Genomic DNA, 22,709 nt, shown 5'->3' with positions numbered 1-22,709 from the left:
ATGGAAACGCGCGGCAGCTCTCGCATCCCCGAGTTCAGCAGTAGAGAGCGTCTCTAGATCTCGTACATCCACCGCCCGCCGGGCCCTGCGGGTCTCTGCAGCCGCTGCCCGGCTGCCGGCGGACGGGGGTGCTGCTCCCCACCCCCGCTTCTCCCAGGCCGCGCCGCCCCGGGGCCTGCCGGCCCGGGCTGCCATGTCTGTGGCGCAGCAAGGCCCGGGACCGGCGGAAGGAGCGCCCCGCCCGCCGGCACCGCGGGGAACCGACGGAGCGCCGACACCCGCGAGGGAGGGCCGCGGCGGGGGAAACCCGCTCTGCCCGCCGGCCTCAGCCCACCGGGCCGGGCCGCGGGCGCCGGGGAGCGCGGCAGGGCGGAGCGGCCGCCTCCCTGCCTGCCCTGGGCCGCCGCCGCGCACTTTTCGGCCGACAGAAAAGATCGTGAGGGGAGGAGGAGGAAGAAGGAGCCTTTTTTTTTTTTTTTTTAATTAAAAACCCCTTCGCCTTTAAGGGGCGGAGCCAAGGGGAGTTTGCGGAAGAGCGCGGCGAGAGGCGGGCGCTGATTGGGCGGGCGCGGTCTCGTGACGGCGGCTGGGTGGTTCCGCTGCCCCCCGCGCCCCCCCCCCCCCCCCCGCGGCACGCCAGCCCCCCGCGTTCCATTGTGTGCGCCAGCGCCGCCGGGCCCCGCCCCCAGGCCTGGCCCCGCCCCGTTTTTCTCTTGGCTCATTTCCGGCCGCCGCCGCCGCCGCTTGCTTCCCTCCGAGGACTCGGGAGAGTGAAGAAACAACAGCCGCCATTTTGTTTGTGTGTGAGCGACTGAGGGAGGGAGCGAGAGCGAGAGGCCGAGCCGGACGGGGCGAGCCAGGGGGAGGGCAGCGCAGAGAGAGGGCAGCGCAGAGAGACCCAGGGGCCCGGCCAGGGGACGGGGAGAGAAGCGAGGACCCGAGACGCCCCCCCCCCCCCCCCCGCCGCGCCAGCCTGCCCGTCCCCTCTCTCTCTCTCTCCTCTCTCTCTCCTCTTCTCTCTCCTCCTTTTCCCCGACTTCTTTCTCTCCCTCGCTCCCCTCCGCCCCCGCTTCTGCCCGCTCCGCCACACACGCCAGAGGAGCGGCGGCAGCCGGGCCGCCGCCGAGCGCCAGGCAGGGGCAGTAGGGAGCCTGCGCTCGGCCCCCGCGCTGCCTGCGCCGTCCCGCCCCACCCCCCCCGCCGGGGAGCGCCGGGGACCCCCTCCCCCTCCCGGCCATTTAACCCACCCCGGGGCGAGTCCCCCGCCTTCCCCCGGCGTGATTTTTCTTCTGTTTTATTATTTTAATTTTACCCCCCCTCCTCTTCTCGGAGGGGTCGCTGACCGGCCTCCCCCTCTCCCCCCTCCCCCGACTACCAACCTCTTCGCTTCCTTCCCCACCCTCGCCGAGGCGAGGAGGGAGTCCCCGCCGCGCCCGAGCGGCGGCCGAGGTTTTTCTCCCTCGCTTTCCGCGCCCCGCACGGCCCGTGGGTCCGCGGCAGCGGAGACGGGCAGCCCCCTCCCTGCCCGGCGCCAGCGCTCGCAACCATCCTCGGCCGCCCGGGAGGGGGGAAGGTAGGCAGAGGGGGGGGGGAGGGGCCGGCTTCTTCCTCCTCCTCCTCTTCCTCCTGCCGCTGCTGTGGGATCGGCCCCTCTGCCTGCGCCGGAGGGGGGGGCAGCCTGCTACTGAGAGCGAGAGAAAGAGGAAGGGGGAAGAAGAGAAGAAGGTGGGGGGGCAGAGAGGGTGTTGAAACCCGCCCCCCACCTTCCCATCCCGCGATCGGTGCTGCCTCCATCAGGACAACAACCCCTCCTCTTTCCCTGCACAACAAGATGTGAAGCGGAGACTCCTGGGACTTATCCTCACCCTCCTCATCCTTACAGCTCCCCTTTCTGCAGCCATTAGCGACGGGCGAGGAAGAAGCGAGTGGAGCTGGGGACCCCGCGCACGCCTTGCCTCTCTCCCCGCCGCCTCCCCCCCAGCCCTGTCGCTGGCGGTGGGTATTTTTTTGCAGGGTGGTGTTGGAGGGGGAAGGAGCTGCTGCTAGAGGACGGTGATCTTTTTTTCTTTTTTCCTCCTCCTCTCCCCTCCTTCGCCCGCCTCCTTGTGGCGATGAGGAGGAGGAGGACGGCGCCGAGGAGGAAGAGGCTGATGGCGGCGGTGAGGAGGCAGCAGGAGGAGGAGACCCCCCGAAGGATGAAGATGATGATGGTGGCGGCGGCGAGGAAGCACCAGCAGCACAACAGCCGGGATTAATTTTACTAAAAAAAAAAAAAAAAAAAGAAAAACCCCACCAGCCTCTTTTTCTTTTTTATTTTTTTTTTTTTTTTTGGCGGGGGCTTTACCTGCTCTTCCCATCTTCGCTCAGCCCTTTCGCCTGGGGGAAGAGGCCTCTTTCCCCCCCTCCGCCCCGGCTCCCACCTTCTCCCCGCTTCTCCGCTGCCGGCCTCCCGGAGCCCGAGGGGCAGAAAAAGGGGAACTTGGCCCCCCTCCTCCGCCGGATCCTCCGCGCTCGCCCTCGGCCTTATTGTTGTTCTTCGGCCGACTCGGGGCCCCAGAAGAAGGTGAAGGTCTTGGGGTTCACCCCCCGCCGTCTCCCCGCTCTGAGTGATTGTCTAAAAAAGAATTAAAAATGGCCGAGAATGTGGTGGAGCCGGGCCCGCCTTCAGCCAAGCGGCCTAAACTCTCCTCACCGGCGCTCTCCGTGTCCGCCAGCGACGGCACAGGTCAGTCTCGGGGGCCCCGGCCCTCCCCACCTCTCGGTGCCGCAATTACTGCCCTTTTCTCCCCTTTTCGGCCTAAATCTCCTCCTCCCCCTTGCTGCTGTTAACTCGTGCCTGCGTCCTTTCTATCTGTCTGTCCGTCCCTCTCGTTTGCGCTCCGTTTGAAGCTATTGGGGTTAATGGCATAGGGAGGGTTGTTCGGATGTTTCTGCCCTTCTGTTTTTTTGGAAGTGATTGAAAGCAAAGCTGTGCAGTTTATTGTGCTTTTGATCAACTGCAGATAAGACTTAACAGTTCGTCGTTTTCGTGTCTTTCACAATAGTAGTTACTACGGAGCTCCTTGCTAGGCATATGCCTTTAATGCCAGTTGCAGAAATACGAAATAGTACTAAAGGTGATGCCTTTGTATACTTTATTGTTGAATTATGTGTGTATGTTCGTACACACAAATGTGTGTCTTGTTTCGTATTTTATTTTGCATATACAGGGTTTTTTTTTAATAACTCGTTTAGAAAAGAGGTTTCTTTCTCTACTGTTTTTCTTTTTTTCCTCTTACATGCAGTCTGCTTATTTGATTTACTTTTTACAATCCTACTGACTCTTCCTCGCAGAAGAATATCTAAAAACTGCTTTTCTGATTCAGATAGGCCATCGACTTTAGGAAAAAACCAGCTAAAACCAAAATCCAGATCCCAAGCTTGGGGCATAAGGTTTATCGAGACTCTTGCCTTCTTAGAAATGAAATGTTATTTCACCTTATTTGCATTAAGAATCAATATGGAGTGCAGTTCATCTTGCATCTCCCATTTCTTTGCTGCGAGACCAAAATGTCTGAAATTCCCCTGTAGACTTGAGGGCTGTGGAGATAAAGGGGCTTCTCTGCAGGCCTGCAAAGGTCTCTGGTGATGCTGTGAAGGCAAGCTAGAGGTTGGAAATCTAGGGTGTCCCAATCCCTAGCAAATACAAACTGGTTGTACTGGGAGGGGGGAGGGAGTAACAAAGGGCTGTTCAGCTTTCTAATGCTTCTTGGGAAGCAGATGAGCATTTGGTGTCATTTTGCTATGAGAGTACTTGGTTACCTGTCCCGCAGGAGTTTCTCTGAACACACTTTAGGTCTTCTTAGCCTGTAGGATATGGAGGAGGCTGCCTTCTGCCAGTCTCTAGTGAGTGGTGGCATTTCTGATGCCACCGGTGGTCTTGTTCAATGCAGTTACAGCTGGCAAGAAAAAGGAAGAGTTGTTTGGGGTTTCTGGTTTTGGGTGGTTTTTTTGGTTTTTGTTTTGTTTTTTTTTTTTTTTTAAGAAGCTCCTCATTTGACAGTAAAAAGGAGGTTTTAGTAGCTGGTTTTTGGTTGAGCAGTGGATGTGATTCTACTTGGAATCATCTTCAAAATTTTGATTTTTGCCTTCTCTGTTCTTGGTGAATGATGCGGTAGTTTTGAAAAGTTTGTGTGTAACTTTCAGAGCATATTAGATATAGGTAATATTATGTTGTAACTGGAGGACATGACTATTCCTAATATCAACAGGTCTCTAGTAAGGGAGTAGAAGAGGGTTGGAGAAGCTGCTCTTTAGCTAGAGCTAGTTGTTGGGTTTTTTGTGCTAGGCTTGGAAACCAGTACTTAATTCAGTAGTAACCATTTTTAATTTGTCTTGACAATGGTTATCTTGCTCAGTTTAGAGAGGTGAGTGAGATAAAAATGTATTTTGTCAGAGAAGTCCTGATACTTGAAAAATATGAAAGTTAAAGGCATGTTTTGATTCAGATGAATGCACTTTTCTAAGTTAAGACATTTGTGATCAAATAAGGTTTGGATCATTTGTGAATGTATTTCAGTTTAACAGGTGCAGATTTTCACAGAATACTTAGTCTGTTTTAATTGTTAGCTTACTGGGCAGAACTTTTTGCAGTTATGGTAAAGCACTAGGGACTGTTGGACAGTTTCAGTAGTGCACAAATGGGATAATTTTTCTCAAAGGGATTGAGATTGTCATCACCTGATAAATATGCAGAGGGTTTATGGTAGTGCAAACACTTTATATATGCTACATAAAAAAACATTAAGGGATTCTTACTCTTCTGGATTTTTTTTTTTTGTTGTTGACAACTTCTACCTGGATTTGGGACAGTTCCATCTTCTGTGTTTTTTAACATGATACCATATCTGTTTTTCTAATTAAATAAAATCAAACCTCTTAACCAATAAGTGTGTTTTGAGGGTTATATTTTTTTCATTTGCTGCTTGAGAGACTGCAATTTTTTTTTTGTCCCACTTTGCTTTGTCCCCACTTTGCAAACTGCTTTGAAGTTTACATTTTTAACCTATCGGCTCCTTAAATTTGCTTTTAAATAGTGCAAGCAGCTTTCATTAAGTAAATTCCACTTATAGAATCTGTTGTATTGTCCCCACTCCTTAGTTAATTATAGAAAATAAATAACATGGTGCTTATGTACTTACTCAAGTACTCTTTTTAAAACTGTTAGATTCACAGCGTCATTAGGGAGAGGGAAGGAGAAAGGCAAGAAACTTGCACTGTTGATGAAACTTTTTCCAGCACATGTGCATAGTGGATCTTCAAGTATGTTTCTTTTGCTGTTAACTTTTTGACTCATTTCTTAATCTGAGGTACTGTTTTACCTTGTTAGATACCTAAAAACAATGACTGACTGGTTAACTTATTCCCAAACTTGCAGATGTTAAGTGTCTTTATATTGAAGACTAAGTTGAGTCTCTAATTCACTCATGTTTTCACTGTAGACCTGGATGATACTGGTATTCTGGGCTTGGAATGTACTGAACTCAAACGTTGGTGGTTTTCTTCTAAAAAGAAGTCCGCAAAGATTGTCCTAATGCACTTCATTTATTGGCAGCAGCCAAATATAGCTGCATTTCCCACTGTTGTTGCAGTGCTGCATCTCCTTCTGTCTTACAAGTCTATAATGGTTCGTGTGTTCCCTGCCCAGAATTTTCTTTGCTGTAGAACATACGGTATTAGTGTAGTTTTGAGTTGCTTTATTAATGCCAGCTCCTTCTTTAGGAGGTAAGAATAACATAGACTTACAGGGAAACTGAAATGTTTGTAGCACGTTTTGTAATAAACATTTTGAAGGAATCTAGAAAGTCTCGGTATTGTCAGCGTCATGTCGTATATTAGAATTTTTGCATGGTCTCATTTTTTTCTTAAAATGTTGTGTAGTTCTAGAACAGCTTTAGGAGCAGGACTGCGTAGATTCCCTTAAACTGCCAGAGGTTTTTCTACAACTTTTCTTTCTATTTAAATGTTAAATTTCTTGCAAAGAAGAATGGTAATTATATGTGTATCTTGTCCAGATGTTACATTTTCTGAAGACCACTAGGGCTCTACAGCGGGGTCCCCTTTCGTTGGTACAGTATCCTTAGTTGGGATATGAGTTTGGCACTCTAGCACAGCTCTTCTGTACTAGTGTGGTTACATTGACACAAGTACTTCGGCAGTGTTTTGTTTACCTTTCCTTACTGGTAGAACACTGTTTTAATATGTTGCACTTCACCTAACAAGACTTTCTTAAACATTGTATTAGCAAGCTGGTGTACACCAATCTTCCCCCCCCCCCCCCCCCCCCAGTATAACAGAATAATTTGAGTGCATCCTGAAGAGTTATCTCCTTGAGTAAATGAGTGGAAGTCTTTCATAAAGATACATTTTTAACTGCATGCCTTAAACCAGTGATTTATTTTTTTTACCTTTTTATTTGTGAACCCCTCAATTTTTCCTGCAGTGATGCAGGTGTGCTGAAATTGCCACATACAGATTTCTATGTGGTATATTCAGGAAGGCAAAGTTTAATCATGTTTTTCAGACTCCCCCTTAGAAATAACCTGTTTTCTGTGAACTCGGAAAGCTTTTCAGGCTCTGGGTTCAGAACTGCTGTGTTTTGTCAAGGAATAAAAATGGAGTATACTCTCTGCTGCAGCATGGTTGTATGGTATCATGTCTTGGGGTTGCTAGATCCAAAAATAGGATTTTAAGTGCTTACTGTTTCTGGCTTGCTGTAACATCGGAAGTCAGTTTTCTGCAATTAGTTGGCACGTGTGTTATATCAGAGATCAGTGTACGTATTTGTGGTATGTGCCTTAACATCCTTCAGTGTACTATATCCAAAAGTTGTGTTTTTCGGAGTAATAGCACGTCTTCAGTCTCCCTTTCAGTACCCGTCTTTCGTAAAGTTTGTATGTTCCTTTTTTTCAGGAACTGCTTCTGACCTTTAAAACTTTACTCTCCCTTACATCAAAGGTCTAAGACTTGTAACGAAACTTCTCGCCTGGACTACTGCAGTTTTGACTGATACTCATCTTTCATTTGTTCCAAATGTATCAGGATGTTTCTTTGCTCGAAATGAATCATATTAATCTTGTCTCGCTGCCTTTTCCAGAGACATATGCAGGGTTTTCAACGCTGTTTTCAGACAGCTATGGTTTTTTTTCCCCCCTAGTGTTTGTATACACTACTTTTAGAATTAAACACTTTTTGCAAATCTTTTTTCTGACTAATGTTTAAGACCAAGTCATTAGCTACATTTAACTTACAACCATCAGTTAAATATTTTTATCCATTCTTGTTGAGAGCCGTGGGGGGGGGTTTCTGTTTTTTTTCCAAGTATTAGTTGTTACGAGATGAGAGATGCCTTAAAATATGGTTTGATGGCTGGTGTATGCTGTAAATTGAGTATTGCATTGGTGGATGCTTGTGTGGCAAAAATGGGCATCTTTGCCTTGTACCTAAGTAGGTTCTCAAAGTAACTGCATTAGGAATAAATTTAAATTAAGATAATTTAAGTCTGCAAGATTTTCTTTAAAAAGTAAACCGATCATTCATATGGTTCTTAGTAACTTTTTAAAGAAAATCTTGCAGACTTTTGAATCTCATAGATTTCCAAACTGCTCTATCTCTGCTTTTTTTGCCCCTTTCGGCAAGTGGATTGTGTGTGTGTCTCTGACATAGGTATGTACTTTTTCTGAGTAGTGTTAGGAAGGTACTTAATTTAAAAAACAAAAAAAATCCACTACAACACAAGGACCGTACATACCGTGATATAAAACTGAATCTCGAGCACTTACAAATAAAAAACCTTTGAGACTAGAAAGCCAGTTTACAGTTGCAATTTAAAAATACCGATTCAGGAGTTTGGTATTGCAGGGAAAACTTTTGTTGCTGAACTTGGGAATTTAAATACTAGATTAAAAAAACGTACTAACTTTTGCATCTTGTACCTCACGGTCCTAGGGCAGGGTTTGGATTTAGTCTAGAGGGTCCCTAGTTCAGGTTCTGTATTTGCAGAAAGCCAAAGTTTATCTGGGAAAGGTCTAGCTGACCCTACCTTTTTAGGGGATGTGTGTTTCATAAGGTACTGGGGATAAATGCTGAACTTTTACTGTAGGAATTCTGGTTTCTTGTACCTTTACAAGTTGGAGAAAATGCCCTTATTATTAGATTTTAATTTTGTATGACTTAGTGTGTATTTCTTGCATCTTCTCTGTAGGCTGCTTGATTATCTCCAGTGTGTCATCTCAGTGTCTTGCTTAGCTGCTTTAGCAGGAGCAGCCTTTCAGTGCTTGTTCCAACAATGTAATGATACTACTTTAACCTTTCTCATCACCCTAACTAGTGCCCCCTCGGAGAGGGCTTGGTCAAAAGTCATTCAGATTTATTATTTGACAAATGGAGTAATTTTGCTGTGTAGATTTCACTGACAGATAAACAGTGTACACCTGTCCCCAAGGATTTGGCTTTTCTGTCTTTACTTAAACTGTAGCAGCAGGCTGAAGTAAAATACATCTGTCTCTGCATATGGATGTATGCACTGACAAAACATCCGTGGCTACATTGAATTTGTAGAACTTCAAGTAGAACTTGAACTAGGGCAATTCACAGAAATCCGCTCCCTGAGCAGTAAGTGACGTATCTGACAACATGACTTCGTTGTCTTCCTAAATAGCAATGTTTCCTTAAAATGGATTGGCATGTGAATGTATTTAAAGTTCCCTTAAAAACTTGACATGCTATATTCTTCCTCAAGCACGCATTTCTTCCAGAACTTTTTGAAGAAGGATCAGAAAAAGGAGTGTTGAATTCTGATGAACTCAAATCATAGTAACTTGTGGTTTAGTTGGCGATGCCAGGTGTGTTTATAGGAACAGCAAGGAGATGAAATCGTTGTCCAAACTAGGATTTTCACAAAAAAGTGCAAGTTAGGTACAGGACCTTCAAAAACAGTGCAGGTTATTTTCTGTTATTCATGATTGTGAGATGGGGCAGAGAAAGATTTTGCTTTTTCCATTTGATGGTGTGAAACACCTCTGTACTGCACCTTTTGTTGCATCTCCGTAAAGAGATGTAAGTAGAGTTTTGAACTGTATCTATTTGCTTGCAGAATCATGATTTACTGTTTCTTGCTTTATAGAACTCCCAAATACAAGTAGATAATCACTCTTGCAGCGTACTCGTACTGTGTTAATGACCTAAAAAAAAAATCTAATTCTCAGGTTTTTTTCTTTTTTAGAATTCTAATAAAAAATAAAATTCTGGCAAAATGTTGGTGTATGACTTGCTCAGTACAAATTCTGCTGAAGCTAAACTGCCTTTTACGTATTCCTGAATATAATTTCAGGAGCTCTGGGGAATTACTGGTTCAAGATAAAGTAGTCTGATCTGCTGACTTCTGTTTTTTTGTTTACTTTTATATTTTTTTGTATGTTAATTCAGCATTATGTTTTGGTTTTACTTAGGAATAATGTTGAATGAACTCAAGTCAGTAATACTCAGAAAACTGACTTGACTTTTTGGTAATTGTATATGCAAGTTGCATCATTTCAAAGTTGTTAACTTGACAGTGAAGTGAACTTTACTCTTTTCTTGAAACTGATTTGTAATCACTTCTAAAATGAAACTGATTCAGTGTGTTTGTGCACATATGAGTGTTCCTTTCCTATCTGCATGTACCCATTTTTTGCCCACCAGTAACGCAGACCAGCAAGGCATCTCTAACTTCCAGGCTTGTGTGCATGGCAGTCCACAATTTATCAGACTCCCAACTGAAATGCCATTGTTACTATTTAATGATACCACAGACCAATGGTAGGTAACTTAAGGTGGTCTTATGGGAATTTCAGTAGCATACACAGGATAGTCTTGGGAATAAGAACACTAATTTAGAGACTTCACTAAAGTTAAAGGTAGCCCAGTGAAATTTATGCAAATAGCAACACGTTCACAAAGAAAATATTAACTGTGTGACTTTAGCATTTTGGAATTAAAATGTCAAAACTTCATCTTACGTGGGTCATCAGTGATGGCAAGGCTAGTACCTTTGCATTGTGTTATGTAAAAGCATGAATAGCCAGATACACAAACAATAGTGTCTGCAAAATTCCCCCTTAAGTGGTGTTAGAACTTAAACGTACGCTGTCTTGATTCTTGCACCCAGTCTTTCAGTGGTAAACACCTGCTATCATCTGTGTCTCTAAATACTGTTTTTTGAAGAACTTTGAATATGATTCTGAAAATGAAAAGTTTGTTATAAATACAGTTTTCTTCTGAAGTTGCAAAAAACATGCATCAAACAATCTATTAAAATTGGCATTTCTGTTGATATTAGTTTGGGAACTTTGCAAAATTCAGACTTTTTTCCTTAAGCAAGGATTGATGTTTTTGGCACCAGTGTTTGAATAGGGATTAGGATAGCTTAAAAAAATGAAATCAATGAAGTCCTAAAATAGTCTTTGATAGATGTTGAGTGATAGATAAGTTGTTGCTTCTTTAGAATGATTTTTTTTTTACACTTGTAAAATGTTTATACCTGGTTGTTACAACTAACAATGAGATCATGTGCATTCTAGATGGTGAATTGGACTTTTTCACTAACAAACATTTCGTTGTTTTTAAAAAAAATCTGTGCCTGAAGTTATGTGCTGCCATGACATACTAATGTGCTTTGTGCCTTTGTGTTTGTTGTCTTCCAGAGGTTTTGAGTATGTCCCTTCTAGATGTGTTTTCTGCTTGTATTGTTTGCAGTCTTGCTTCAAATTATCAAGTTTCTTGATGTGGTGAGCAAATTCAGGTCTTTTCTGGATTAGCAGGGAAGGAAAGAGGCAGTGCTTCCCCAGTTTCTTACAGGGAACAGAACTAATATCAAAGTCTAATGCTGAAGACTTTGTTACCCAAATAGCGTAATATAGAATAAGAATTCTCAGTTGCTGCTGCATAAGTGATAGTGAAGACCTCTGCATCACGCTTCTGCTTTGAGGATGAGTGATTATTAGGACTGTATAGGGACTGATGTCCTAGGATTTTGGACTTTTTACCTTAGTATTTTAGGCTGATGTTGAATTTTTGCCCCTTCGTCTTGCATTAAATTAGTAGATTGATTTAAGTTAACTCTATATTTTAAGGTAGGAAAAACAGTTTGGCAGAGTTTGTGTTACCATTGGGTAATTGTGGCTTCACAGAGGATCTACATGAAAAGCCTTCTCCTTAATGGGCTTTAATGGTAAGAATAATTCTGATGTCCAAAATACCATATAGCAAAATTCTCTCACACCCACCTGGTAGGAATCTTAGAGTTTTTGCCTCTTTCTTAGATGTGTGGTTCCCTCCCCCAGTAAAACTGTCTGAACATGTCTAGCTTAATTTTCTGCCATTGCAGAGGCCTTGAGAATTGATGACTTCATTAGCGCTTTGTTTCATGTCTGTTCTTCACTTTTGCTTTTTCATTTTCATGGATACCTGAGAATCGACTTGTGAGAATGTGTCTCCTTATCTTGTTCTGCCTTTTTTATTTTTACATTTTGAGTTCTGGGTTTTTTTAAGGGTATTTCAGACAGTACATTTTAGGGCCCGTAATGCTGATGCTTGACTGCAAGCTTGAATGGCTGGTTTCTCTGGGATATTGGTTGTATCCTTTGGGCGCTTTCTCTGTTACATCTAGGCCCTGTTCGATTCCTGGATAGCTTTCATGTTGCCATGCAGGGAAGATACTGACCTCAACAGCTTATTATTCTTTGTCTGAAAGCACAGCAAAGGTATCATGTTTTCTGTGTAGTCCAACATCATCTGTGGCTCCTGTCAACCCTGTCACATGCATGCTTTGTATTCAGTGTCCTGTATTAAGCCTTGTCCACTTGTTTCATTGTGAACCTAACGATTGTGATATAACTTGATCCACTGATATGTTTCTGGAGCCCAGAAGTATTTGTGCAAAAAGGTAGCTGTTCAGCAGCTTTCTAATGTGATATGTCTGTGTTCAGAATATCATATAATAAATGGGATGCAGGGACAGGAACCTAAAGTCTCTTACCTCTCTAAGATCAGCAACAAAGTAAGCACTGGAGTAAGTTGTTGTCTTACATGTCTGGCATGCAGGGTTCTTCAGGTGTCACTGTTCACACGATGCTTTTTCTTCAGATATACCAGCTCTCCTTTGAGACTGAATGCTTGAACGTCTTGAGTCTGAGGGTACAGTACACATGAGAGTAAAGCTACTACTCTTCTTGCGATTTTGTAACGTGGGCAAGTTCTTACGATGCTGGTGTTTTTCACTGCAGCCTATTTGCTAGAACCAGATAATCTCCATATTGATAGAAATGCCTGTTTTATTCTGAAAGGTAAATAGAGGTCTGTTGTCTTAATCCAGAAAGGAGAAACGACTGAATCATGACTGTAGGCTAGAAAGCACGCAAAAGAAACTAGCATGTGCCCCTTGAACCTACATGTGGATTTCTTTGCTAAGTACTTAGTATGGATATATTTTCCATGCGTTGTAAGCATTGTCAGAAAGCTCTACCTTCCCTTGCGTGCTTTGAGAGCTGTTACATCACTGGTTTGAAAATTGATCACTTGATAAGGCACCAATGTCTTATTGACTTAAGGATTTTGATTGCATGCTCTGCATGTGTACTAGTTTAAAGTCCGTTTTGGTGCCAGGAGGGTTTCCATCCCAGGCTGGCAGTTTCCTTGCATCTTGCAGATCAGACACTGTCAAAGGCAGACTTCTTAGAAGTAGGATCCAAAACTAAGAAAATACTCCATAGTATGCAACACAAGTTAGCACACTGATTTTTTTGAAGTTGTTTTCTCACAGTTTAGGATGCAGTTCATATTACTTAATCCAGTTTAACTGGACTGCTATTGAAAGAAATGGACCTGGTCCATCTACTCTCTTTTCTGACCCACTTTCTCACTACAGATCTAATGTAGCCAGGGCAAGTCAGGCCAGTTTCTTGACTCTACAAAAAAAAAAAAAAAAGGACTTGCTTAAGTGTTCAGTAGGGGTACAGTTCCTAAAAGGAATTATTATATGCCTTTGCATGTTGAGACTACCTCAGGTGAAGACTTTCTGATTACCTACTTAGATGTTGTTTTGTGGAGGTACTTTCCTTGTCTTTTCTTTGAATCTTAGGTGGCAGTAGCAATATATTCTATATCTTCTTGTTACCTATGGAAAGAAATACACTAATAATACCATAAATAACATCATGTCGAATCACTCTGTGCCGCTCTATTGAGATCAAGATTCAGCTCTACCACTTACTGCCTCCATATAACTGGGTGGTTTTGAGCTCTTAGGCCAGATACTGTCTGTTCTGTTACATCCCGTTTTTTCTGTGTCTGACTATGCCCTAAGATCTCTAGAGATTATGAATCAGGTAGACAAACCTTTGCAGGACTAATCTGCCTCCTTCTCCTTCCCACAAGCTTAATTTTGTTAGTAAGAAATCTTTGTGTGTATCCTTAATGAAACAGATTGCAAGGCTAGCAGTGGGCTCGGTGTACTGGAAAGTCAATCAGTTCTCTGGATATTTATCACCATTGTCTTAAGCTACGCCTTTGGCTCTTGTGTGAGTGTATGTGGCATTGTTTTCACGTAGTCTATGAGCTGTCTGGCCCAGCCTTGTCAGTTTTTGGATTGGTCATAGGTAGAACTCTCTGCAGTGGGCTTTAGGATACGTATTATATTTAAAAGACTGTGAAATGGATTGCAACTGTTGCTAGATATACACCAAGTCTTATTGATCTTTATGGTCTTTTGAGACTGTTCGTGTTTCAGTCCTCTATCTGAAAACTTCTGCCTCCCAGCAGTTGACTAAAAATGCAATTTTCATAGTTGACCAGGCAACTGAAAGTTTTTTTTCTAGTTTTGTTGTTTATCTACTGGCTGAAAAGGACTTTGAAGTTTTGTTTTTGGAAAAGACCTATAAAAAGGACAAGCTGACACCAGAATATTGCATTGTTGGTATTTACTGCTTACAATTTTGGCTTGTACCTGAGAGTATTCTTTTATGATGAATCTTCTGTTGCATATTCTCTAGGATTAAAAATCCTAACAAGTTAGTCTTCTATGGAAAGAACAATTTACATTTTTTTGATGTAAAGAACTAATCTGATTGGGATTATCTCGCAACCATTTAATTTTTGGTTTTGTTTTGTTTTTTTTAATGTAGCTGTTGATTTGTTGTGTTTTGAGACATTAATAAAAAGAATTAAAAACACTTCGAGTTTTTATGATATTTTTCTTCCTGTTCATGGGTGGCACAGAATGACCAGACCAAGGAGCTCAGGTAGCTTGTTCCTGGATACTCCAGTTGGAAATAAGCAAGTAAGCCTTAAAGCTGGAATTATCTTCTCATTTATGAGGAGGGGGAATTTAAAAAAGAGTGAGGTCTTCAGAGAAGCAGATTAATGTTTTTTTTTGTTAAGAAAGATGAGCAAGTCTTTGACTCTCAAAACAAGAATTGCACTGCCCCTTTGCAGTGTTATATCTGAAATCATCTAAATGGGTCTTTCTGAGAAAATACTCTGTGGTGGCTTGAAAAACAAGTTAGTTCTTTGTATTTAGACATTTACTGATCACTTTCCAGGTGGTTTTGTGAAAGGCTTAATATACAATGGTTTGATCTCAAGAAAGGTGAAGTAGGGATTTTTGTTTTGGGACTCACCCTGTCCTGGAAACTGTGTCTGTTCAAGAGCAGAAGTTCTTTCCCCAGCTACAATCAGTCACAAAACTGGCCTTTGACCTGTGTGGGCATCTCTGCCTCAACAGCTGTTTCCCAGTCTGCAGATGGGAGGTTGCTGTGTGCTGCCATTATTGTTATGTTGTAGGTACAAGGTTTGTGCTGGCTCGTGTTCTTCCCAGATGCTTAGCTTTCATTTTCAGTTTTGTTCCATCATTAAGGAGTATTTTTTTTTCTGGACAGCAGAGTAACTTGTGAATTACTGATCGTATTTTTTTACTTCTTCCTCACTCATGGGCCATTTGTCAGGTTATTAGCCAGAGTGTTTTCTGGATGTAGTGCTTCAAGATTTGCCTGTTAAAGGCATCCTAACAGGCATCTCAAGATGCCTGTCGAAGCTATTTTAAACTGTCATGTATTTTTTTGATTGCTTTCTCCATTTCCTTGATCTCCCCTCTCATTTGAGGGTCTCTTCCACTGTAACTGTTCCATGTTCATCAATATTTGATTCTTAAGCTAACCACTGAGCATTGTAAGTTTCCTGGTAGGGGTGTGTGTTTTGAGATAAGTCTACTGACACAACACTCTAAATTCATAATTTTAAATGGAGGAGAACTTGGACAAAGCTTTATTCTTCTGATTCTTCCTTCACTTCTGAATCTTCAAAAATACCAGTCATGCTGAAGAATACCAGTGATGCAAATGAAAGATCAGTCCTTAGTATGTGTTGCAAAGCGTAACTTTTAGCATGAGATTTATGTTGTTGAAGATTGGGCTGACTGATTTGAATAGTTTAAAACATAGTGGAAATTTTCATTCTGTCTCTGGTGGTTTGCAGTCATGAAGAACACATAAATGGAGTTATATCTCCTCTGTTGTGGTATACCTGCATTCTTGCCAACCTCATACTGTATTTTCAGAATTCTTAAGTCATGATCTTATCTGTGATAACAGTTGCGAAGTTGTAGAAACTGTTAGTACTGGAGTTTGATAGTTTGGGTATGGTATCATGTGAAATGTTTTGAGCAGATTTCTAATGCTGATGAGCTTTTTTGACTTATGTGCTGTTTAACTGTAGTCTTTTTCCATTAATATTTGGGCCAAGTCATCTTGTCAGCCTCTCTAGAATTCAGTGTAATTGACATTTCCTTTAATATGCAGTTGCTGAGGTAATGAGTAGGGGTTTAGATCATTGTCTAGGTCTAGAGTTTTTGAAAATGCAATGCAATACCTCCTACAGAGCATCCATGAAATGACCTTTCTGGCAGAAGTGGTGCTGAAATGTTCCAATAGTTAACATAAAAAAAAAAAAGAAAAAACAACCCTCCTCTACTAGGTATCCTCCTATTCCAAATAGTAAGCTTTACAGCCTAGTTGTGCATAGCTGCATCACACAACAGCTCAGCTTTTAGCCATGAACTTTCTAGGGTTTTTTTTCGCTACCATAGATTAAATATACAGGTCAAGGTGCATGCTGCTTCTGCAGACCTAAGAACTTCCTGTTTTCTTGAGCAAATTGATTCTGGGTACTGTGTAATATTCTTGTATCTATATATCCCAAATAGTAATCTTTCTCCAGTTGGTTACCTTGGGGATTGCTTTGCATGGGCTCTTGAGATGCGAATTTGACTTTTCATCCTAGTGTGTTTTCACAGCTTCATGGCCAGGAGGGTTACTTTAACTGTTTTCTGACAGTGTTCGTTGTGGGAAAATACTGGCTGTTCAGTGAAGTTCAATGGAATTTTGCAATTCTGTGCTGGGAATGACTGGATGTGGAAGATTAAAAAAAAAAAAAAAAAAAAAAAGGCAACCGATGCCCAATAACAAAAAAACCTCAAAACCCAAACAAACATACACCCCCCCAACCAAACCTCTATTTACTATTTTATAAATAGTAAACATTTTTTTGAAACTGTATTACTATATTAGTTATGTCTGTTCCAAAAGTGACAGAGTTCAGTGAAAGACAGTGCTTTCCCATCAACCTTTTAATTCTTTGTAATAATTGTCTCATTCCATTGGCTAACTCTGTGGGATTTTTTTAATACCTTTTTTTCTGCTCCTTCCTTGTCAAATTTCTCAAGTTGAGAGATCATAGTCTGAGATACCCAGTGATCTTTCAACACAGACTGTTGTAGGAGAGTGAAGTAGAATGGTCTTCTCTAATTTAGACTCTGTAAAGTTTAGAAATTACTTTTACCACAACAAATTAGATAGTTTTCAGTAATGACTGATAAGGGAATTTTTCTGGAACATAGAAAGTGAAGTTTTGCTAGTTACTTGAAATAAAAATAGAAACTGATGAACAAGATTTTTTCTTCAAGACTCTACTGATTGCTCTGACCTTGTATAAAATTTGTTTTGTTTTTCAGATTTTGGATCACTGTTTGATCTGGAACATGACTTGCCAGATGAACTGATCAGCTCCACAGAACTGGGACTCACCAATGGTGGTGACATTAATCAGCTGCAGACCAGCCTCAGCCTGGCACAAGATGCTGCCTCTAAACACAAGCAGCTGTCTGAACTTTTACGGGCTGGTAGCTCCCCAAATCTCAATATGGGGGTTGGTGGCCCTGGCCAGGGCATGGCCAGTCAAACCCAACAAAATAGTCCTGGAATGGGAATGTTAAACAGCATGGTGAAAAGCCCCATGGCACAAGCTGGGTTGACTTCTCCCAATATGGCGATGGGTGCAAGTGGACCAAACCAGGGTCCTTCAGGCCAATCCACAGCAGGAATGATGCCAACAGTAAACAGTCCAGTTAATCAGCCTGGCATGGGAATGAACACAGGGATGAATGCTGGCATGAATCCTGCGATGTTGGCAGCAGGCAACGGACAGGGGATGATGCAGGGGCAAGTCATGAACGGTTCAATTGGAGCAGGCAGAGGGCGACCTAATATGCCATACCCAAACCCAGGAATGGGTAGTGCTGGTAACTTGTTGGCTGAGACACTGCAACAAGGCTCTCCACAGATGGGAGGACAGGCTGGACTGAGGGGGCCACAGCCTGGAGCCATGAACAAGGTAAGACAAGCTAAGTTTGACTTTATTACCGTCCTTCTTGTTGACTTTGTTTTGTAAGATGTATTCCTCTGCAGTATGGGTTCTGTAGAATAGGATTTTTTCTTTTACGACTCCTGGATCATGTGGTAAATAGTTTATATGCTGCTAAAGTGGAATTTGTGGCAGTCATGGGAGGCAAAAACAAGCACAACAAGCAAGACTATTGCTAGATTAAAAAGACTATTTTAGAAATCTTCTGGCAGTATAGATTATCAACAACATTTGAAAAGTAACTTGATTGTATTTTATTCTGTTTTATGCTTTGTCCACAAATGTATTTTCCCATCTAATGTCATGCTGGTATTGTGAATGTGATGGAAATCCATCAGGGCCTTTTAGATGTTGTGGTGCTTTTTTTCAGCGTGATACTTAGTGAGAGCATTTGTTGTTGGAGATCAGCATTTGTTTATGCTGTAGCAGATGAGAAGAGGTGGATACCAATTTGAATGGACTGGTACGTTGTATGTGCAAAGACATACATTGACCTTGTTAAGAAACACACATTTGAGTTGTTGGTGGAGAAAGAATGCTTGCGTAAATACCTGAAGACGAATGCTGGATTCTTAAAGACTGTTAATCCAGCCCAGTTCTAGTTTTAAAATTTAGAAAGGTTTTGTATATAGGAGAGTAAACCAGAAAGCTGAAAAAAGCCCCTTGTAATTTCGGAGTTTAGAAGAAAGTTGTTGTGGGTCACTCTGAAAAGGTGAGAGAAGACCTAGTGGTTGAAGTTACAAGGAGATGTCTAAAATTTTTGTCATGCACAATTGGCTTTTTTAGAGTAGGGAGCCAGTTGAGTATTTCTTATCAAGTTTTTTGTGTTTTGATCAAAAGCCTAGAAAATACTTAAATATTTCCATTCACTTTAGGGGTGGGTATTTTGTGTTTCTTGGCTAGTGAGGAGAAAGATTGTCTAAGGTGCTTTGCGGTACCTGCGTAGATCTATCTTGGAATGCCTGAAGTCAGTCCACTTTGGAAGGCTTGGAATGATAAGTAACATAGTCTATAAATGTATTTGAAACATAAATTAAAATTATGCTCTGTATTAATGGTTTTGCTATGCTTTAATGTATTAAGTAAAATTATTTCAGTGTCTAGTGAACGTTATTAATTATGAAGTTATTTGATCTTAGCCATTTGCTTAAGCTCAGTGTTCAGCTAACAATGGTTCTGATATATTTTATGTCTAGTCATGAGTTATTTTGTGGTCTGGTCATTTCAGATATTTTTGCCTGATAGGAAAGTTGTAGCAATCAAGCTTTGCAACAGTAGAAAATTTGTATGCAGTTTACAGTGGAAAGAAATATGTAACTACTTAGAAGTATTCTTGTATTGGAATTATATAATGTCTCATTCATTATTCCTTGGCTGAAAAAAAATTTAATCTTCAGAAAGCTGTATTCAGAGGTAAAAAATTTGATGTATTAGGTTTTGAGTGAAATGAAACTTCTTAATCCTTACTTACCAGAGCTAAAGTAGGGTTATGAATTATAATAAACTAATTTATCTAGGAGAAGTAAAGAAAGGACACAAAATGAAGCTTTTGGCTGATGTAGTCCAAAATTAAATTGTCTTCCTCACTTGCTTAAATTCCAAAATGTGCTGTACATCTAAAGTAAGAACATCTTGTGCTTTTGGGAATATTCAAACCAAATATGTGATAACTTCTGGTTTTTAGTTCATAGTCCCACACTGATTAAAAATGCTTAGAGTTCTTTAATTGCTGATAAAAAAAAAAGTTGAGACTTTTAGTGTAAGTATAGTGGGTATAACCCTTGTAAAGGAGTTGAAACTGCCGGATGAGAAAGAACAGTCTGAAATGGAGGCTGAAATTCCAGAATGTCTTCAATTGGTTTGGTTGTTGGCAGGAAGCCTGTGTTTCACTTCATGCAGTGGAGTTAGCAAAATCTGACAACAGTAATGTCTGACCGTTTTCTCTCTCCACCCATCTGCTTTTGTTTTTCCCACCTACAAATCTTCAAAAAGTAGATGAAAACAGAGGACCCTAAGCAGTTGTTTTTAAAAGCCATTTTTTTTTTAATTGGTAAATTTAGTACTGTGTTGCTGTTAATGTGGGAGTTTGTGTAATAACTTCGGTAGGTTTCCTTCATCGCTGCAAAAAATGTGCATTAACCAGGAGCTGTCCTTCAGTAGGAGAAAAAAAATAGACGAGACACTTTGGTTGTGTTCAACTTCATTGTGTTAGCTTGCCAAAGTCAGCCCCTTTAGGTGATGAGAAGGTTGCCTCTGTGAGTTCTCTCTCAGTAAAACAGAGGTGTGTTGTCTGCAGTGGTTTGTACGGAGGAATAGCCTAGGTTTCCTGTGATGTCAACTCATTGGGAGGAAGGATGTTACACTCTTCTAACAGCAAAGATGAGCTCCAAGTGGTTGGTTAATTTGGAAAGCAAAATTGGTTACCTATCTGCTTTGTTCTGTTGTCCTGTGGAGTTACTGAAGCGTTTTCTTCCTCTCCTCCCAAAACATTGGCTAGCAATAGAGTGGAACGCTTGCTGTACACATTAGCCGTGTACTTCCCGGCTTTTCTAGTTGTGCATGTTACCTTTTCGGACTCAAAATCGCAAATGTCAATGTAAATGATTGATTTGGGGTCACCTGGTATACATAAACTTGTGCGCTCATAATCTGCCGCTTACATCTGTGGTCTAATGCTGTAGTTTTATGTACGATATAAGCAGTCAGTGGCATACAAAGAAGCAATTCCGTCTGCATGCCATCTCTGTGCCAGTTGCATGACCGGCTGTGTTGAGGAACTAAGCCAGGCTTGAAACTCACATGGTCATTTTAAAAAAAAGTTTTAATTTTAATTGTGTTTTGGATCCAATTTATGCTCATCAGTTGGAAAGCTAGTGCTGATACTAGGGAGGGTACATATTAAAGGATTTGATATTGCCAGTCAGAGGAGGGTGTGGACCCTGCTTTGGTGACAGAACAAGCTTAAAAATGCCTGTGAAAGCCTAGCCTGAAAGGAACTGTTAGAGTTTGGAGGAGAAAAAACAAAAAGCTATTCAAGAAAGCAGAACTTGTTACAATTCCTATGCCCTTGGTTGTGTGCAAGTTAGGATGACGACAGACATGCCTATTACTCTCAAAATAGAGTTTTGGAAATTGTTTGTAATGCTTTGATTCTTTCAGTGTTTAAGCATTTTTTGGGTTTTTTGTTTCACTAGATAGTTTTACAGCTTTGATTAAAAGTAAACAGACAGTGAATTCAAGCTCTATAATAAGCTAAAAACAAATTAATGTTTCTTCTTTTGAACCATTCTTCATTTGTAATTATATCTAGCTAAAACCTTCAGTTTGTTGTTGCACTGCGTTCGGTCGAGAGAGTCCAGTTACGGTCTTATTGTCCAGCCTCTTATTAGGGGCGGAGGGTATTTTGTGTATAAGTTGGTGTGTGTATTTCTGTGATAGCAGTGCTCTGTCACAAAGTGACTAAGTTCACCTGGCCTTCAGGTCATTTAGATTTCATCTCCCACCGATTCAAGAAATGTTCTGTTACTCAAGTAATGATGTGGATGTGAAGGCAGTTCAGATTAGTAAGGGCATTACTACTACCTCTGCTATGTGAGTATTTCTCTTGCATGTGAAATTACTTGAAATGTTTAGAGTTCCAGTAGTAATTCTTTGTCATTTGGCTTACTGTTTGAGTATATACAGGGTTCTCTCCTATTATAGTAGTTACACTGGGTTTTATCAGTTTAACCTCTGCTAAGGAGAATTGATGGCAATATTTTACAAGGACAAATGTAGTTCTTCAGAATCTCCATAACTTCCTTTTAAGTAAAACAAGAAATGTCAGAACAGTGAAGTCCTGGTCAAAGTTGCAGAGACATTGAAGATGATGTCACCCTCCAACTGTAAAATTAGACAAAGAAAATAAAAGCACCTTATGTTCCTTAGTGTTAGCATGTTCAGTGTCACATTTTAGGTAGAAGGTCAGTGTTCTTGATTTGCTTATTATTTTAAACAGCTGTTTGATTCAACAGTATCCATACTGTTTAGACTCTGGTACCAAGTGTACCATATGATCCAGTACTAATCCGTGAGAAGTATAGCTGCATGTTTTGGTCCTTTTCTTTTTCTTCTTTGGTGAACCAAGGTGAAAAAATAGATAATTTCTTTCTTTATCCCAGTGTTTGAGGGAGAAATGAAGCAGTGAAGATTTGTCTTGAGTCTAAGTTTCTGGGGTGAATAGGGGAGTGTCTTTCACAGACGGCAGTGAAATAACGCTAGTGTCTTGCAATAGGTGTCTTAAAACATAATGTAGTCAAGTGCAAAGAATAATGATTGATAATAGTCCTTGGCAAGAATGCAGCAGATACCACTGGCAAAATTTGGTTGTTAAGTTGGTTGTGTCTGGGTCCAGTAATGCTCTACCAGTCAGTAGAATGGCACTAGAAAATGATGTACAATTTATCAATTACAAATTCTTGTTTTTAAAGAGCCAGCTGGAATTCAATAAAACAAACTTTACAGTTTCAGGAAAGTTAACTAACTTCTACTTTTGAGCATGTGGATATGGAAAGATACTAAATATGATCAGTATGGTCTTAAACTAGCACATGCACTGCAAGTTACCCTGATAGAGTTACATAGTTGATACTGCAAATGTTGGATTATTTGGAAGAAACTTATTAAAACTTAATTCTGTTTCTTTACTTCTCCGTGCTTGCATTTATCTTTGCAAATCTTAAAACTGGTCATTGTTCAATACTACTGCTGATACCTAGTTGTCTCTCAAATATTAGACTGTCAGTGAAGCAGTTGTTTTTATAGAGAAACAGCAGAATATCGTAATGTTTATGTGCATAGCTGTAACGGGCATTCCTGCTCAATTTGTACTCTGTGCTATTGACAGTAAAACTGGAAGCAGAGTTGGTTACTCGACCTTCTTCCAAGCTGAAGATGCATGT

At 41.4% G+C, this 22,709-nt stretch overlaps 1 protein-coding gene across 5 annotated transcripts in view; it reads left to right on the top strand.

The window, feature by feature from the left end:
* The first annotated feature begins 722 nt into the window (after positions 1 to 722).
* The window catches only part of EP300 (EP300 lysine acetyltransferase), a 66,108-nt gene continuing 44,121 nt past the window's right edge, over positions 723 to 22,709 (top strand). For 2 of the 5 annotated variants that reach the window (XM_087766093.1, XM_087766094.1), the window contains exons 1-2: positions 1,587 to 2,725; positions 17,081 to 17,739. In XM_087766093.1, the coding sequence (XP_087622219.1) occupies positions 2,632 to 2,725; positions 17,081 to 17,739 (753 nt within the window). In that variant the 5' untranslated portion in view covers positions 1,587 to 2,631. Of the gene's footprint in view, positions 804 to 1,586; positions 2,726 to 17,080; positions 17,740 to 22,709 lie in introns of those variants that run through there. The other 3 variants (XM_087766092.1, XM_087766090.1, XM_087766091.1) reach the window with 3 other exon arrangements.

Source organism: Nipponia nippon, unplaced genomic scaffold (assembly GCF_047370975.1).
Source record: "Nipponia nippon isolate SJK-2023a ecotype South Korea unplaced genomic scaffold, ASM4737097v1 scaffold_3, whole genome shotgun sequence".
Taxonomy (NCBI): Eukaryota; Metazoa; Chordata; class Aves; order Pelecaniformes; family Threskiornithidae; genus Nipponia; species Nipponia nippon.
Note: the sequence above shows the minus strand (reverse complement) of the source record. Positions and strands in the feature narration are given on the sequence as shown.